This window comes from Ranitomeya imitator, chromosome 1, assembly GCF_032444005.1.
Source record: "Ranitomeya imitator isolate aRanImi1 chromosome 1, aRanImi1.pri, whole genome shotgun sequence".
NCBI classification, from domain to species: Eukaryota; Metazoa; Chordata; class Amphibia; order Anura; family Dendrobatidae; genus Ranitomeya; species Ranitomeya imitator.
In genome coordinates, this window is record NC_091282.1 from 943,059,349 (window position 1) to 943,077,146 (window position 17,798).

The 17,798-nt window shown below is 43.3% G+C and overlaps 1 protein-coding gene across 2 annotated transcripts in view; it reads right to left on the minus strand.

Moving 5' to 3' along the window:
• PPP3CA (protein phosphatase 3 catalytic subunit alpha) overlaps window positions 1–17,798 on the minus strand; it is a 413,429-nt gene that overhangs the window by 47,535 nt on the left and 348,096 nt on the right. For both annotated transcript variants that reach the window (XM_069743640.1, XM_069743639.1), the window contains exons 10-11: window positions 17,246–17,317; window positions 742–826 (exon numbers count right to left, since the gene is read on the minus strand). In XM_069743640.1, the coding sequence (XP_069599741.1) occupies window positions 742–826; window positions 17,246–17,317 (157 nt within the window). The remainder of the gene's footprint in view (window positions 1–741; window positions 827–17,245; window positions 17,318–17,798) is intronic.

The window sequence follows — 17,798 nt, forward strand, 5'->3', positions numbered from 1 at the left end:
TCCTTTTTTCTCAGAATGTACCCAACTGTTGATTTTGCTACTCCAAGCATGTCTGCTATCTCTCTGATGGATTTTTTCTTTTTTTTCAGCCTCAGGATGTTCGGCTTCACCTCAATTGAGAGTTCCTTTGACCGCATGTTGTCTGCTCACAGCAACAGCTTCCAAATGCAAAACCACACACCTGGAATCCACCCCTGACCTTTTAACTACTTCATTGATTACAGGTTAACGAGGGAGACGCCTTCAGAGTTAATTGCAGCCCTTAGAGTCCATTGTCCAATAACTTTTGGTCCCTTGAAAAAGAGGACGCTATGCATTACAGAGCTATGATTCCTAAACCCTTTCTCCGATTTGGATGTGGAAACTATCATATTGCAGCTGGGAGTGTGCACTTTCAGCCCATATTATATATATAATTGTATTTCTGAACATGTTTTTGTAAACAGCTAAAATAACAAAACTTGTGTCACTGTCCAAATATTTCTGGCCCTAACTGTATGTAACTATGACACTTAAAACCCCCCACATACAATGAATATGGTGCAAGTAAAAAAAAAAAAAATCTGGATATTCGGGATGCGTGACATTCTAGAAATATGTTCTACAATACAATAATAACACACAAAGGATACAAAAAATATGACTATGCAAAAAGTCTCCTGGACGGTTTCTCTACCATATACTAGTGAAAATATTAAAGGCGGACAATAATGGAGAGAAAACAAAGATGTGATTTCCCACCTCAGTACACTGAACACTCTTGCCATTTTCCCAATGGCACGAATCTTGTTTTTAATCACTTCCTTACGAGCTGCAGCTGTTGCTCCTGTAATTAATACAATTAAAACAAGTGTCAATCATAAGACTTCATGTACGCTTGTGAATACAGTCTACATACATGCTGCTTGGAGAAAATGTTTTATATATAGGAAGAGCATGACGATAGAGAAAAATCCGCCAAGCATGCACCCAAATCCAGTCATTTTTGGCACAAATATAAGATACTGTGCAAATTAGGTATTTAGATACTGATGATCGGACACCACCTAATTTAGGCTTTAGTACATACAAAGTGTTGCGTATGTATCAATAGTGTTGTATGACAGAAAAAAGAGCGAACATAATACATTGTGTATGAATACTGGAAAGGTATATATCCGCCCCCTCATGTCTGGTAATTTATGTGCTAAGGTCTCGAAAAGGTTTCGTTTTCACAGCAATTATAATACCACCAGGGTTGCCAACTTGACTTTTTCTTTTTTCTGGCCAGCTTATCAAAAACTCACAGGCAGATGATATTTTTTACGGACACATTGGAAAACCATAATGAATCATTCTGATCATCAATGATACATGTCTACAGCCCATAATTCTGAGATGTAGGCATCAGCGGCAATCACTGTAAAATGATAATAACTACAGTCAAAATAATCTGTGTAAGTTTTTTAAGCTTCAAAAAATCAGATACGTTAAATTTGTTTTACAGACTGGGCAACAAAGTGACCTATTGTTACAGACTATCCTAGCATTTCTGAACGGTTAGCCTGAACCCTGAATACCAGACATTTTGACGGTATACAATTTTTGCCTGTTTTCATGACATTCCTTCACTAGAAGCGAACTCCAAACTCATGGAAATAATAAAATTGTTCTAGGCATTACAAAATACCGTAAGAAGCAGATACAAAAGTAAAGCCTAAAGCGTAACCGATGTTTGAACTTTTATTTCCTAAATCAATAGTACGCATGACAATAAGAACCTTTGTAATATATTTTATCAGAGAAATCGGATTCTTACTCAGATCTTTCATTTTTAACATTCTCAATTCCTGGGTAAAATCTGTATTCAGTGACGACAGATTGTTACATTACTGAAATAGGAAATGACAATTGCTACTGATAGGATTCTATATTAAGAGGAGGAGCTAGATGATGCATACAGTGGTATCGGTAGCAATCGTCATCTCCTAGCTCAGTTATGAGAAAGTCTGTTTTCACTGAATACAGATATTACTCTAGAATTGAGAATTTTGAAAATGAAGTATTAATACAGGTGGAGAAATAGGGATTTTTGTGTACTCACCGTAAAATCCTTTTCTCCGAGCCATTCATTGGGGGACACAGACCGTGGGTGTATGCTGCTGCCAATAGGAGGCTGACACTAAGTGATATAAAAAAAGTTAGCTCCTCCCCTGCAGTATACACCCTCCTGCTGGCTCTCAGCTAACCAGTTCGGTGCAAAAGCAGTAGGAGATCAATAACAATATATGAGCGTATAGCATGCCATATTATAAAAAACAAGCATAAGCTAATAACAGGGTGGGAGCTGTGTCCCCCAATGAATGGCTCGGAGAAAAGGATTTTACGGTGAGTACACAAAAATCCCTATTTCTCCTTCACCTCATTGGGGGACACAGACCGTGGGACGTCCCAAAGCAGTCCCTGGGTGGGGACAACAATAGATCAGGCCCTGTGTAACCGCTACTTACAAGTGTGCCACCGCGGCCTGCAGAGTCCGCCTGCCCAGACTCACATCTGTGGAAGTGTGGGAATTATAGTGCTTCAAGAATGCATGCGGACTGGACGAATGCGCAAGCTTGCAGGCGTGCCTTGCCGACGCCTGGTGCCTAGAACCCTTGATAGACAGGGAGATAGGCTGACATCTAGCACAGAAGGACTCCTGGATGGTGAAAAGAATTCACCATGTTATCATGGTCGATGAAACGGCTAAACCCTTCCTGAAAATGTCAGGAAGCCTTCCTCTACCGTCAGGAAGCCCAAATAAAACGTCCAACCTTGAGAAGGATGCCGTCCTCAAGACGTACCTACTCAGAGCACTCACTTCGTCCAGAATATGGGGGATCTTATTCCATTTTGTGGACTGGAGCCAAAAGAGATGAGGAAAGAACTATGCCTTCATAACAGTGGTAATACAGTACCACCTTGGTAACAAGGGATGGAGATGGCCTGAGGACAACCTTGCCTCGAAGGTAATAAGGGAAAAAAGTCTGAAAGAGCAGAGAAGCTAGCTCCGAAGACTCGTCAGAGTGAGAATATCGCAGAGGAGAACGGGACGACTTTCCCTGATAGTAAAGTCTGCCCAGATGAAAAAGGAGCCTACTGTAAGGCTCCTAGGAATAATAAGGTCCCAATGATCTAACGGTATGCGATAGGGAAGAACTACGTGTGAAAACTCCCTGTGAGGAAGTCCCTACTTGCAGTTGTGCTGCGATAAGGCGAGAAGATACTAGCTCCGCAAACAAAAAACGGACGTGGTCAGTGCGGATCTCTGAGGATCACTGGGGCCCCTTTCTGCTTCCGAAAGGCTTTCGGAAGCAGTGGAAGGGGAGTTATGGAAACTGGTACCACGGCAGAACCAGAGCATGGAGAGCGATGGCTCTTGGATCTCGAGGCCGAACCACAAACTCGAGTACATTGGCCTTCAGTCTGGATGTCATCCCACCTACAACTGGAGAGCTCCAGTAAGGACAGATCTGATGGAAGACTTTGGTGTGAAGTTCCCACTGACTTGAGGCGGAACCCTGACGGCTGAATTTGTTTGCCGTTCAGAGTTCTACTCCTGGGATATATACTGCCGAGATCACCGAATAATAGACTTCGGCCCATCAGAGAAAGTGAGGTACCTCGGTCATGGCGCCTGACCGTGGGTACCTGCTAGATGACTGACGTAAGGCACCGCCGTGGCATTATCCAATTGAATTCGGATAGGGTGACCCACCAGAAGGCAGTGGACCTGCTGTAAGACTACCGTTCGGATCTCCAGAACAATGATGGGGAGAAGAAGACTGGCATTGGTAGTTACTAATAACCATTGAACCGGGAGAAAGGCCCTGGATGAAGAAGGAGCTCAGAGACTATTGTCTGAAAGTCTGTTTGACTTGCTGAAAACGAGCGGAGCGAAGGAAACCGCTTCCATTGTCATCACCATTTTTCCTCAGAACTCTCTTAGCAAATCGAATGAAATGAGAGGGTGAGTAATCAAGTCCTCAGAACTCTCCTTGCGCGAGCTCCCTGTTGAAGGGCCATGACCCTGTCTCGAAAAAGAATTACCATCCTTCTAGAAGTGTGCAGGATCATCCTCAAAAAGGATATCTGCTGGGCTGGAAATGAGGAGAACTTGTCTAAGTGTAGCTGCCAGCCCAGGAGAGAAGGTATCGCAAGAGATCTAGACGACTCAGCGTAGTCCTGGAAGGGCGGCTAGACAGACCAAACAGGGCAGGACGAGCATGCCTCTAGAGTGCAAGAGAAACATGACATCCGCCATGACCCGAGCGAACACTCTGGGTGCGGAAGCAAGGCCGAAGGACAAGGTTGTGACTTGAAAATGCTGTTGACGAATGGAAAGGCGAAGGAATTTTTGCAGAGGGCAAGCAACCCGAATGTCGATGGATGCCGGAAACTGCACCTTTTTCTGTTGAAGTAATGGCTGAGCGGAGGAACTCCATCCAAAGAAGGAGGACCATGTCAAAGGTTGTTAGAAGTTTGAGGTCCAGGGTCGATCTTACTTTTCGTTCCCCTGTTTGGAACCAAGATCCCTTAGATCTAGACTGTGCTGGACAATCCTTATACAATCCTTTGTCAGTCTCCCGCTCAAAGGATTTGATTGGCCAGTTGTTGCTGGTGTGAATCAAGGTAGTTAAGGTCTCCAGCCAGGAGACCATTGCTCTAGCAATCCATGCGGCCGCTAGGGAGGATAGAGCGCTGGACCCGAAGCCGCAAGACGGAACGAACCAGATTTGCTATCTGACAGTCCGTGGTATTTTTAATTGATGACCCATCGGGTAGGGATACTGGTAGGTATGCCACAGGAGATTCTACCCGGATAATCTGCCCCATGGCAGAATGTGCGGCTGCATCCAGCAGGTCATAGTCTCTTGCCATCTTCTCTTTTCACGGTGCAGAGATAAAAATTAGGAACCCTCGATCCATCAACCTCTTAACAGGGAAGTGGAGAGGAATTGTCCGCCTTCTTGCATCATCCGCTAAATAGTGGTGATGCAGAGGGGGGAGCTCGTACGCCAAAAAGGGTGCCTCTATATGTCCACAGAGTTCAGGTCTCCAGGTGGACAGGACAGGTTGTCTGGCGTTAGGCCTGGATGCAGAAGAGGAAACATGGAGACGACACTCCGTGTGCTCGTCTGTTGATGGTGTGGGGAGATCGGTGCCCTTTAAAGGACCCGTCGCCCTTTAAAAACAGGCCAGGCATGGCCTCCCACATAGAGGCTGCTGTCCAGTGAATCGCTTATCCGAATTGAATGGCAAATGCTCTCGAGGGAGTTTAGTCTCTGAAGCTCTGGCAAGCTCAGGCAATATCCAATCCATATTCAGAGCCTTGTTGTCATCAAATCATTGGTGAGGGAGCAGGAAACGAAAAAATTCCGTTTTCTAGATGCCTGTATGTTTCTAGACGCCTGCACGTTTCTAAAATACTTGCGGCCCCTGCTAGCCGACGGCTCCCATGTAGGATAGGGACCATGTATATTGGTCCTGCGAGCACTCCAAACACAGAGGGTACACAGAGGGATTCAATTTCTTGGTCAGAGAACCATGGATTGGTCAGTGAAGAAGTCCACTGAGGGGAACTAGAGGATAAAGCTGGGGTCGGCGGCGGAGGGCTCCTCGGATTGATCAAGCGCCTTTAAGACCGGGGAATACTGGTCATGCACCTTTAAGAACAGAGAATACTGGTCATGCACCTTTAAGAACAGAGAATACTGGTCATGCACCTTTAAGACCAGGGAATACTGGTCATGCGCCTTTAAGAACAGAGAATACTGGTCATGCGCCTTTAAGACCAGGGAATAATGGTCATGCGCCTTTAAGACCAGGGAATACTGGTCATGCGCCTTTAAGACCAGGGAATACTGGTCATGCGCCTTTAAGACCAGGGAATACTGGTCATGCGCCTTTAAGACCAGGGAATACTGGTCATGCGCCTTTAAGACCAGGGAATACTGGTCATGCGCCTTTAAGACCAGGGAATACTGGTCATGCGCCTTTAAGACCAGGGAATACTGGTCATGCGCCTTTAAGACCAGGGAATACTGGTCATGCGCCTTTAAGACCAGGGAATACTGGTCATGCGCCTTTAAGACCAGGGAATACTGGTCATGCACCTTTAAGACCAAGGAATACTGGTCATGAACCTTTAAGACCAGGGAATACTGGTCATGCACCTTTAAGACCAGAGAATACTGGTCATGCACCTTTAAGACCAGAGAATACTGGTAATGCACCTTTAAGACCAGAGAATACTGGTCATGCACCTTTAAGACCAGAGAATCCTGGTCATGCACCTTTAAGACCAGAGAATCCTGGTCATGCACCTTTAAGACCAGAGAATCCTGGTCATGCACCTTTAAGACCAGAGAATCCTGGTCATGCACCTTTAAGACCAGAGAATCCTGGTCATGCACCTTTAAGACCAGAGAATCCTGGTCATGCACCTTTAAGACCAGAGAATCCTGGTCATGCACCTTTAAGACCAGAGAATCCTGGTCATGCACCTTTAAGACCAGAGAATCCAGGTCATGCACCTTTAAGACCAGAGAATACTGGTCATGCGCCTTTAAGACCAGAGAATACTGGTCATGCGCCTTTAAGACCAGAGAATACTGGTCATGCGCCTTTAAGACCAGGGAATACTGGTCATGCGCCTCTAAGACCAGGGAATACTGGTCATGCGCCTTTAAGACCAGGGAATACTGGTCATGCGCCTTTAAGACCAGGGAATAATGGTCATGCGCCTTTAAGACCAGGGAATACTGGTCATGCGCCTTTAAGACCAGGGAATACTGGTCATGCGCCTTTAAGACCAGGGAATACTGGTCATGTGCCTTTAAGACCGGGAATACTGGCCATATGCCTTTAAGACCAGGAACTACTAGTCGTGTGCCTTTAAGGCCAGGTACTTCCTTACCCGGGTACTGATGTAGAGTCGATGTGCCCCTTTAATGCAAAAATACTGTCACCCCAGTGTGAGCCGGCCGGGTGGACCAAGATGGCCACCGGGAACTGCAGAGTTGATAAAATCTCGCAGAGAGCGAGAAGCGCCAATTTGGGGGGCGGAGCCACAGACACGATGTTGAATAGGCCCAAGCAGCCGGGGCCTAAATTACTGTAGCCGGCAGACGTCACCAGTGGGTCGTTCCAGGCAAGACTTCCAGGATGCGGCCTACAAATCGGCCGAAGCCGGGGATTAAATTTTTACAGCCATCCAGAGCGTTACCTCAGAGAGGTGGGCCACAGGGAAGTGGCTGAGGCTGCCTGTCAGCATGTGGATATCCCACTGAAGATGGATCCACTCACCATTGGTGCGCGTCCCGGCATGGAGCCGCCGCGGATGTGGGTTTCAGCGCTGTTCTGTGCAGCGTGGACGGTGCAGGGATAAGCCTCAATCCATCATCCGTTTGTTAGGGAGGTGGAGAGGAACCGTCCGCCTCCTTGTGCCATCCGCTTTCACAGTGGTGGGACAGTGGGGGCTGCTCGGACGCCATAGAGAGGGGCCTCTGTACAGCCACGGAGTTCAGTCCGGGTGGACAGGGCCAGTTGTCCGGCATTAGGCCTGGCTCCAGGAGAGGATACATGGAGGCGACACTCCATGTGCTCGCCTGCTGCTGGTGTGGGGAGATCGGGACCATGAAAGGAACCGTCGCCCCTGAAGTGAGCTCAGGCATGGCTTCCCACGTCGCAGGAAAGGGTACGGGGAGGTATACTCGCCGTGCTCGCCTGTTGATGGTTCGGGGGAGATCGGAGCCTTGAAAGGAACCGTCGCCCCCTTCACTCCGTTAATTAAAAAATAAAAATTTACAGAAAAGTAAACAATAAATAAAAACGTTGGGGTCTGAAACAGACCCATGTGCCTCCTACAGACACTAAGCAAGAACTGGTTAGCTGAGAGCCAGCAGGGGGGTGTATACTGCAGGGGAGGAGCTAACTTTTTTTGTATCACTTAGTGTCAGCCTCCTATTGGCAGCAGCACACACCACGGTCTGTGTCCCCCAATGAGGCGAAGGAGAAATAGCAGTGCAGACAAGTCCACAGCCTATTTAAACTGCTACACCATCACGTACATAATGTAAAGTACTAATTCTAATGGGTTTATGTCAGTTACAGTCAGCAGTTTTTTGTTTAGGCAATCTGAGAGACAGCAGACACCCTGATTCTAGTGATGTGTCACTTACTAGGCTGTGTCTTCTTATCACTACAGAATTAGATGTCCCGTGCCATTTATTCTCCCTGCACTGTGACAGTACGCTTCATCAATGGCTGTGAAGAGAAGTGTCTTGGGCCAGCTAGAGAGCGCATTGTCAGTGCGCATTGTAAGAAAAAAGCAGGGAAAGGCGGGATGAGCCCCACCCCAAAAAAGTGATGCCTGTTTTGGGGGCAGGGCTGGTTTTTTCTTTTCCTGCTCACCGGATTCTCTCCTTACAACATGAACTGCCAGTGCACTCTCTTGCTGGCTAGTCACTTCTCATTTGAGCTGGCAAGGGAGAACACGGTCACTATGCATTGAAAGTAATATTGTACAATGGCAAGGGAGCTCATACTGAGCATATATTGGAAGTGACAACTGACACGTGCTCAACTCCTGAAATAGACGTCACCAATGACATTTTTTTTTTTTTTATCTATTCTGTCCCCAACCTGAAATAAAGCTGTTAGAGAGAGTAGAGAGGGAACTATGGGGAATTTTTAATTAAGTATATTAGAAAAGCGATTAGATTATTATTATATTAAAGGGAACCTGTCACCGGTTTTGGGTGATATAAGATACAGCCATCACCTGTCAGGACTGATATACAGCATTTTATAATGCTGCAGATAAGCCCCCAACCCGACCTGTAAGAGAAGACAAGGCCGGAGTCACACATGCGAGAAACACGTCCGTGTCTCGCATGTGAAAACCAAGCTCTGGCGCCGGCACTCCGGAGCGGAGCGTGCGGCCGCATAGCAACACATGGAGCCACACGCTCCACTCCAAAGTGCCGGCGCCAAAGCTTGCTTTTCACATGCGAGACACGGACGTGTTTCTCGCATGTGTGACTCCGGCCTAACTCTTATTATACTCACCTGCGGGGCGGTCTGGTCTGAGGGGTGTCACTCTTCTTGGTCCGGCACCTTCCATCTGCTTGCGATGCTGTCCTCCTGCTTGCTTCGTGTGGATGACGCATCCCTGCATCATCCAAACAGGCTCCCCGGAATCACACTCCAGCATAGGCGTACTTATCTACCTTGTTGAGGGCAGAGCAAAGTACTGCAGTGCGCAGGTGACGGGGCTCTTGACCTTTTCCGGCACCTGCGCATAGCAGTACTTTGCTCTGCCCTTGGACCAAGAAGAGTGACACCCCTCGGACCGGACCGCCCTGCAGGTGAGCATAATAAGAGTTATTTTTCTTCTCTTGCAGGACGGGTTGGAGGCTTATATACAACACTATAGAATGCTGCATATAAGCCCTGAAAGGTGATGGCCGTATCTCATATTGGCCAAAACAGCTGACAGGTTCGCTTTAAAGAGATAGTTATTTAGGAATAAAGCCAATGTTAGTTTCAGACCACCACTTGAAAGCATGCGAAAATACACACAGTTGTGAACTAGCTTTAAGATCTGAGTGAAAACTGTCCAAGTCCGGCTTACGTGCATGCAAAATATAATCTGTGCACCGGATTCGAACTCAAAACAACCCAAATAATAAAGCCACTATTACGTTAACAACATTTGACAATGCAAAACTGGAAAAACTGAGTCACATTTGCCCACACATCATATTTTTCTAATCCTGGACAATCCCTTCAACACAAAACGGAGAATGCCACAATCTAAAAAGGAAGCTTAATATTTTTAATGGTGAAGCAAACCTCTGGCACTGAGAATGTATTAAAAAAAAATACAGAATTCTAAAATTTATTGAAGAAAAAAAAAGAAATCATTTTAACTGTCTATATATGACTGCAGACAACAGTTGTGAAAGAAACAAATAAATAAACTGCTGTTGAATACATCATTGGCAAATGATTATCAACCAAAATGTCCAAAATTATACAAAGGGCACTTCAACATACAATGTCACCAAACTTCCATTTTACAATATAATTATGGAAACAAGAAGAGATCCCATATTAAGATAAAAAATAGCTTTTATTTAATAATACATAAAATCTACAAAATAAAATACAAAATTACTGTCAAAAGGACACCAAGTGAATAATAACACCAAAATACCACTGACGTAATAAATACAAGGGATATTCTTATATTAACAGTATTAGCAATCACCAGATATATCTATATGATTTCTAATCTCTCATCTAGGCAGGTTGGTGACTTCCCCACCATTATATAATACACATGAAAAATAAATTACTGTCAAAACAACATGTATACCTATATAGTGGACATCAAGATGTCAATTACTGTCAGTCATATATACAATCCCTATCAGTATAAATAAAGCCACGACCTGGTCAATAAAAGTAACCCAGCAGTGCCAAATAATCTTACTATTCAATGATAAATTAATAATGGTTAACTGTGGATAACCCCCTATTGTCCAAAAATGCAACACTATATACATCCGGTCTCTTATGCTCATATAGGCATATATAAATATAAGGCTGGTAATGAGGCTAGTGCTACCATTCATCATACCATGACACTCAGCGCGCTGGTCCCATAAATGCATTGACCGATCATAATTACCTAAATAGACGGAGCTCTATTCCCTGGCGTCCTCTCACCCCGACGTACGTTTCGCCGCCAGCTTCTTCTGAGGGTGTGCCCTATATTTATATATGCCTATATGCGCATAAAAGACCGGGTGTATATAGTGTTGCCTTATTTATACTGATAGGGATTGTATATATGACTGACAGTAATTGACATCTTGATGTCCACTATATAGGTATACATGTTGTTTTGACAGTAATTTATTTTTCATGTGTTTTATATAATGGTCACCAACCTGCCTAGATGAGAGATTAGAAATCATATAGATATATCTGGTGATTGCTAATACTGTTAATAGAAGAATATCCCTTGTATTTATTACGTCAGTGGTATTTTGGTGTTATTATTCACTTGGTGTCCTTTTGACAGTAATTTTGTTTTTTATTTTGTTGATTTTATGTATCATTAAATAAAAACTATTTTTTATCTTAATATGGGATCTCTTCTTGTTTCCATAATTATATTGCAAAATGGAAGTTTGGTGACATCATTGGAAAATGACCTGGTAAATGAGGATTGGGCTTTGAGAGTGACACACTGAAATAAGCTGTTGACCAGGGTAAATAATAGATAAAAGTAGACCTGAAATAAAGCCAAAGCAGTTCTTACTGTATTACGGTTTGATATGATTTCTCAACATGCCTAGGTTACAAAGCATAAACGCAATAGTCTGAAGCATATGCCCACACACTGTCCACTCTACAACCACATAATACCTGTTCTCTGTGTATAAATAAGATGGTCTTCTTATGAAAATCCAGAGGCAAACATATAAAGAACAAATAAAGTTTGAAGGATGGAAAAGAAAAGGGAGAATGTGAAAAAAACTACTAAAATGAAAGGTGTCTGTAAAATAAAGCAAAGAAAAATTAGAGGAAAAACAAAACAAAACAATGAAGCTCTGAGAAGTGAATGAACAAACACAAACGGTGAGAGGGTTAGGTGATGAAAATCTATGGACATGCCACAAGCCAGATTAAAGGTACCGTCACACTAGACAATATCGCTAGCGATCTGTGACGTTGCAGCGTCGTCGCTAGCGATATCGTCCAGTGTGACAGGCAGCAGCGATCAGGCCCCTGCTGTGCTGTCGCTGGTCGGGGAAGAAAGTCCAGAACTTTATTTGGTCGCTGGACTCCCCGTAGACATCGCTGAATCGGCGTGTGTGACACCGATTCAGCAATGTCTTCACTGGTAACCAGGGTAAACATCGGGTAACTAAGCGCAGGGCCGCGCTTAGTAACCCGATGTTTACCCTGGTTACCATCCTAAAAGTAAAAAAAAACAAACAGTACATACTTACCTACCGCTGTCTGTCCTCCAGCGCTGTGCTCTGCACTCGTCCTGTACTGGCTGTGAGCGTCGGTCAGCCGGAAAGCAGAGCGGTGACGTCACCGCTCTGCTTTCCGGCCGCTGTGATCACAGACAGTACAGGAGGAGTGCAGAGCACAGCGCTGGAGGACAGACGGCTGTAGGTAAGTATGTAGTGGTTGTTTTTTTTTACTTTTAGGATGGTAACCAGGGTAAACATCGGGTTACTAAGCGCGGCCCTGCGCTTAGTTACCTGATGTTTACCCTGGATACCGGCATCGTTGGTCGCTGGAGAGCGGTCTGTGTGACAGCTCTCCAGCGACCAAACAGCGACGCTGCAGCGATCCGGATCGTTGTCGGTATCGCTGCAGCGTCGCTAAGTGTGACGGTACCTTTACTTGACAAATGAAGAAGCGATGAAAGTCTATAGAAGAAGTTGTTCTCAGAATGAAGTCAGTAAGTCACCAGCTGGTAAATAACCTGTGCATTCCTGCATTAATCATGTCAGTAAGAAAACCACATTCCTTAAAGGGAATATGTCATGTGATTTTTTTTAGCAGGATACTAATGGTATCCTGAAATAAAGCATGGGCAGCCCTTTCAGAATCTGCAACAATTATTGCTGTAGCTTCTCCAGCTTTCATGCTTTAAGCCCCGGAGAGTTCCCAGCCACACGCCAACTAGTCAAGCAGATGTAAGCCTATAATCCCGCCAACCCCTCTGCATCAATGTTGCAAATAGTAAATCCACATGGAATATGCACTGCTCCCCCCGCCCAACCTTCTGCACCTACTTCACAGATAGTAAATCTAAACTTAATATCACTTCTTCACACGCCCATAATCGCGCCCACCACTCTGTGCTGACGTCAGTGATAGTATAAGAATACCCTGCATGCGCAGACGTAGGGAGCCATCGCGCATGCGCAACATTTTTACCATCACCGACATCAGCACAGAAGTGGGCAGGATTATGGTCAGTGATAGTAAAAGTCTTGCATGATGCCTCCTTAGGTCTGTACGTGCGGGATATTGCTATACTGCCATTTACTATCAGCGTCGCAATGCAGAAGAAAGGGCGGGATTATGGGCGAGGGAAACAGTGCATATCCAGTTTGGATTTAATACCTGTGATGTTGGCACAGAGGGGCGGGTGGGATTATGGGCACAGAGAGCAGTGCATATTTATTTTGGATTTACATACGCTTGACTAGCCGGCCAGCGGCTGTGAATTCTCCAACACTTATAGCAACCGGAGAAGCTACAGCAAAAAAAAAAAAGTTAGATTATGAATGGGCTGCGCAAGTCCTATTTCAGGACATTATTAGTATCCTACTAAAAAAAAAAAATCACATGACAGATTCCCTTTAAGGTGAAGGAGACTACTGTATAATATTGGGGACACCAGAATTGAATATGCACCCAAATTGGTCAAATATTTTAAAACTCTTAAGAATATCCCAACAACCCCTCTTAAGATATCTACAGGTGTCCAGTAGGGTTGTATGTTTTGAAACTCCTCTATATTGTGACTCTAACTATTCAAAATGGCGACGAAGCTGTGTAAAATATAAAGAACACAAGAATGCAGTGATTTGGAAATCTCTTATAGCCACATTTTATTCACAACAGAACATAGAACACAAATCAGAAGTTGATAGTTTAACAAATTTAAATGTCATTTGAACACATCAACTCATTTAGAAATTGATGGCAGCAACACATTTCAAAAAAAGTTGGGACAGGGTTAACAAGAGGCTTGAAAAGTAAGTGGTCCGAAAGAAAAACAGAGGGTTACGTTTCAATTCACTTGACTTTGTATGAACAGAACATGTTAGTGATGCCGATTTTCTCATTAGCAAAAATGGTCAGATGTTCACCAATCTGAACGGCTATGTCTAAATAGTGCGGAACAATCTAACCACTTAGTGACTGGGCCAAATTTTTTAAAATTTGACCAGTGTTACTTTATGTAGTAATAACTCTGGAACATTTCAACAAATCCCAGTGATTTTGAGATTGTTTTTTCATGGCACATTATACTTTATGATAATGGTTAATCTAGGTCGATATGTTTTGTGTTTATAAAAAATATCAGACACTTGACAAAAATGTAAGAAAAAGCAATTTTCAAACTTTTAATGATTATCCCATTAATCCAGATAGTCATACCACACAAAAACATTTATAAATATCATTTCCCACATGTCTGCTCTACATCAGCACAATCTGTATAATGTTATTTTATTTTGTTACCATTTTACGAAGTTTAAAAATGTAGCAGCAATTTTTCATTACTTTCATGGAAAGTGACTTTAGGGGTCCCATATATTGGGAAACTCCCCAAAGTAATACCATTTTAAAAACAGCACCCCCAACATACTGAAAACTGCTGTCAGGTAGTTTATTAACCCTTGAGGTGCTTTTCAGGAATTAATACAAAGTGACATGACAGGAATGAAAACTTTTAATTTTACCACCTAAATGTCGCTAACTTTTTAACAGGCCACTGGAACCGGCAGACTCTAAGGTCGCTATTTGGCCGAACTGCCATAGTAAACATCAGGACCACACAATCAAGATCTCACAGTGCCAATGGGGATAAAGAGGGAGGCCGAACACTCTTTTACTCATTTATATGATATGGTCATTATTGACATCAGCATCTAAGAAGTTAAACTGATATGGACGGTGCCAACACTGATCGTGGCTGATGCAGCAAGTTGTCAGCTATAGTGTACGGCCGAAAGCTGCTGGATTGTCACCTGTATGGGGATGCTATTCTCTTATATCTCAGGTCAGTAAAATGACATATTGGCGGTCATTAAGGGGTTAAGAAAAATGTTACTCAACATAAAATTTGGGATACTTTGAATATCCCATGATCAAAAAATTCAGAGATTCTGAAGAAATCTATGTTAACAGGGGACTAGTCAGTATTGGATGCTCATGATCTACAGACCTCAGGTGGCACTGCATTAAAAACAGGTACACAGTTGCCAGTGCAATTTACAACTGCAAGTTATAACGCTCTACCATGCCAAGAATCAGTCATATATCAACACAATCTAGAAACGCTAGTGACTGCTGTGGGCCAAAGCTCGTTTACAATGGAGTGAGGCAAAATGCAGAACCGTTCTGTGATCATATGAATGAAAATGTGAAATTATTTATGGAAACCATGATCACCATGTCCTTAACCCTCAAGAGGAGAGGGACCATCTAGCTTGTTATCAGCGCAAAGTTCAAAACTCTACGTTTCTGATGGTGTTGGGATTTATTAGTGTCTATGGGCCGCTTACACATCTTGAAAGGCTCTATCAATTCTGAACATTATATACAGGTTTTACAAAAACATAAGTAACCTTTAGATAAAGTCTATTTCAGTGTAGGCCTTGCATACTTCAGCAAGAAAATGGTAAACCACATCCTGAATCCATCATAACAACATGGCTTAGCAGAAGAAGAGTTCGGGTGGTGAACCAGCCGCCTCCAGTCCAGACCTTTCATCAACACAAAACATTTGGTGCACTGTGAAATGAAAAATCCAACAAAGATTCAAGACTGTTGAGCAGCTGGAATCCAACCTCAGACAACAATTGGACAACGTTCCTCTCTCACAACTGTATCAAACGTTCTCCTTACTTCCCCAGACATTTACATACTGACCAACTTTTATCAGATGTGTTGCTGCCACCAATTTCTAAATGAATGTTTTTTTTTTTTTAATTAAATGGAAAATTGTCTAACTTTCACTTAAAACCTGGCAACAAGACTCCCAAATCACTGCTTTCTGGTTTTCTTTACATGTTACATGCAACTTTCGGGAAATGGAGTTGTATTTGTAAATTCTTACCATCTGCGAGATCGAGTATGTTTGCCTAGTCAACGAGGACCACTAAAAAGTTGGTGAAAAATTTCTGAAAAATGTAATATATAATTCAAACAGGGAAAAAAAAAGCTATTTTTTTCTAACGGCAGAACCTTGGCTTTAAAGTTAAAATGTGGGAGAAACACAAACTAGTCCTTACATGTTCAATACTTATCTATATGTGTACCGTACTGGAAATAAGCATTCGGTGTAGTTCTAAAGTGTTTATAACGCCCTGTGAAGTATGCAACAGCCCATGAGTCATAGCTGACAGAAGCGTGAAAAACTGAAGAAGAAAAGAGAAAAAAGTGGGAAAAAGGCAGGAGGTAGTGGAGAAAAGCAGGTGGTAAAGGAGAAAAGCGGGAGGCAGTGGAGAAAGGAAGAAAGTAGTAAGTGGAGAAAGGTAGTGAAAAAAGGAGGGACGTAATGGAGAAAAGCAGGGGTACTCTCTTTATGAATCTAGTGGAATCTGCAGTCCTTTTTAATACCAGCTATTAGATAAAAGGTACACTGATTTTTTTTCTTTTGGCTAAAGGCTAACTTCCTGTCCCCTGGATATACTGCGCCTACATAGGACCTTATTGTATGCTGCAGATCACAAGATACTGGCATGAGTCAGGTGTAACTTGGTGTGGCTCTGAACAGTGGTAGACACTTGACAGCCTTGTGGGCATACACCTATTATAGTTAGAACTGGGATTAGCAGGCTTTAGTATGAGTGGGTTAGTATGTCCTGGCATACACAGCCACATGTTAGTATATTACAGAGACCAAAGTACAAGAAATATACTAAAATAAACTCAGCCACAAGTTGATACAAAATCACAAACATTTCTTCTGAACAAAATAAAAATCACATCAAAACCCCTTAAAAAACAACACTTTTTTGGACAATAAAAACAGGCATGGCACTGTGAGGATGTATCACACGCTGTGTGGTGTTTACTTAGATTGAAGCTTTAATCATCTTGCTGCGACAAGCTGGTCCAGCTCCGCCCCCTTCTGTGATAAGCACCTCACTGTCTATAGACAGCCTGGTGTGGGAGGGGTTCGCTTCCTCAGCTCTGCTGCATTGCTAAATCTAAAAAGTCTGATTGTGTCAAAATTGCTGCACCCAGTAAACTAAGTGATACATCATTGGATTCACCTTCTCTTTGCCTACACCATGCTGCTCTCAGATGAGTCAGCAAAAATTAGCTGACAGATTCCCTTTAGCTCTCATCCTTGTATAGAATGCTTATATCCACTTTACCTACAGGCACATTTAGATTAGCAAGTGCAATAAAAACTGGAAATGGAGTACCAAAATTCTCTTACCATCAGCATCTTCATCTGAGCAGAGTTCATCATCTGAGCAAATGCTGAGAACATTTACAAGCATCTCTGTCACTGTGGGGAAAAAACAAAAAGGGCTTCCTTAATCTGCACTCTTTCTACCACAAGTAAATAGAACCAGATTATCATCATAAAGATCTTTCCTTGTCAATACATATGAAATCATTCATAAGCTTTCACAGGTAGAAGTTATCCATGCGTCAGAAGACATGATGGGTGGAGGTTGTGTGAAGTCCACAGATTCCTTGCATGAGGGTATGGGGGTGTTCAGGAAAACATCTGATAACCTGATGATGATCAGAGGTTTCTGTAACTTCAATTTAAAGTACCATATTTTTCGCTGTCTAAGATGCACCTGATTATAAGACGCACCTGATTATAAGACGCACCTAGATTTTAGAGGAGGAAAATAAGAAAAAAAAATATTTTGAGCCAAATAGTGTGCAAAAAACTTGCGGGTGATGCACTGTTATGGGGATCTGCGGACGACACACTGTTATGGGGAATCTGCAGGGTACACACTTATGGGAGGATC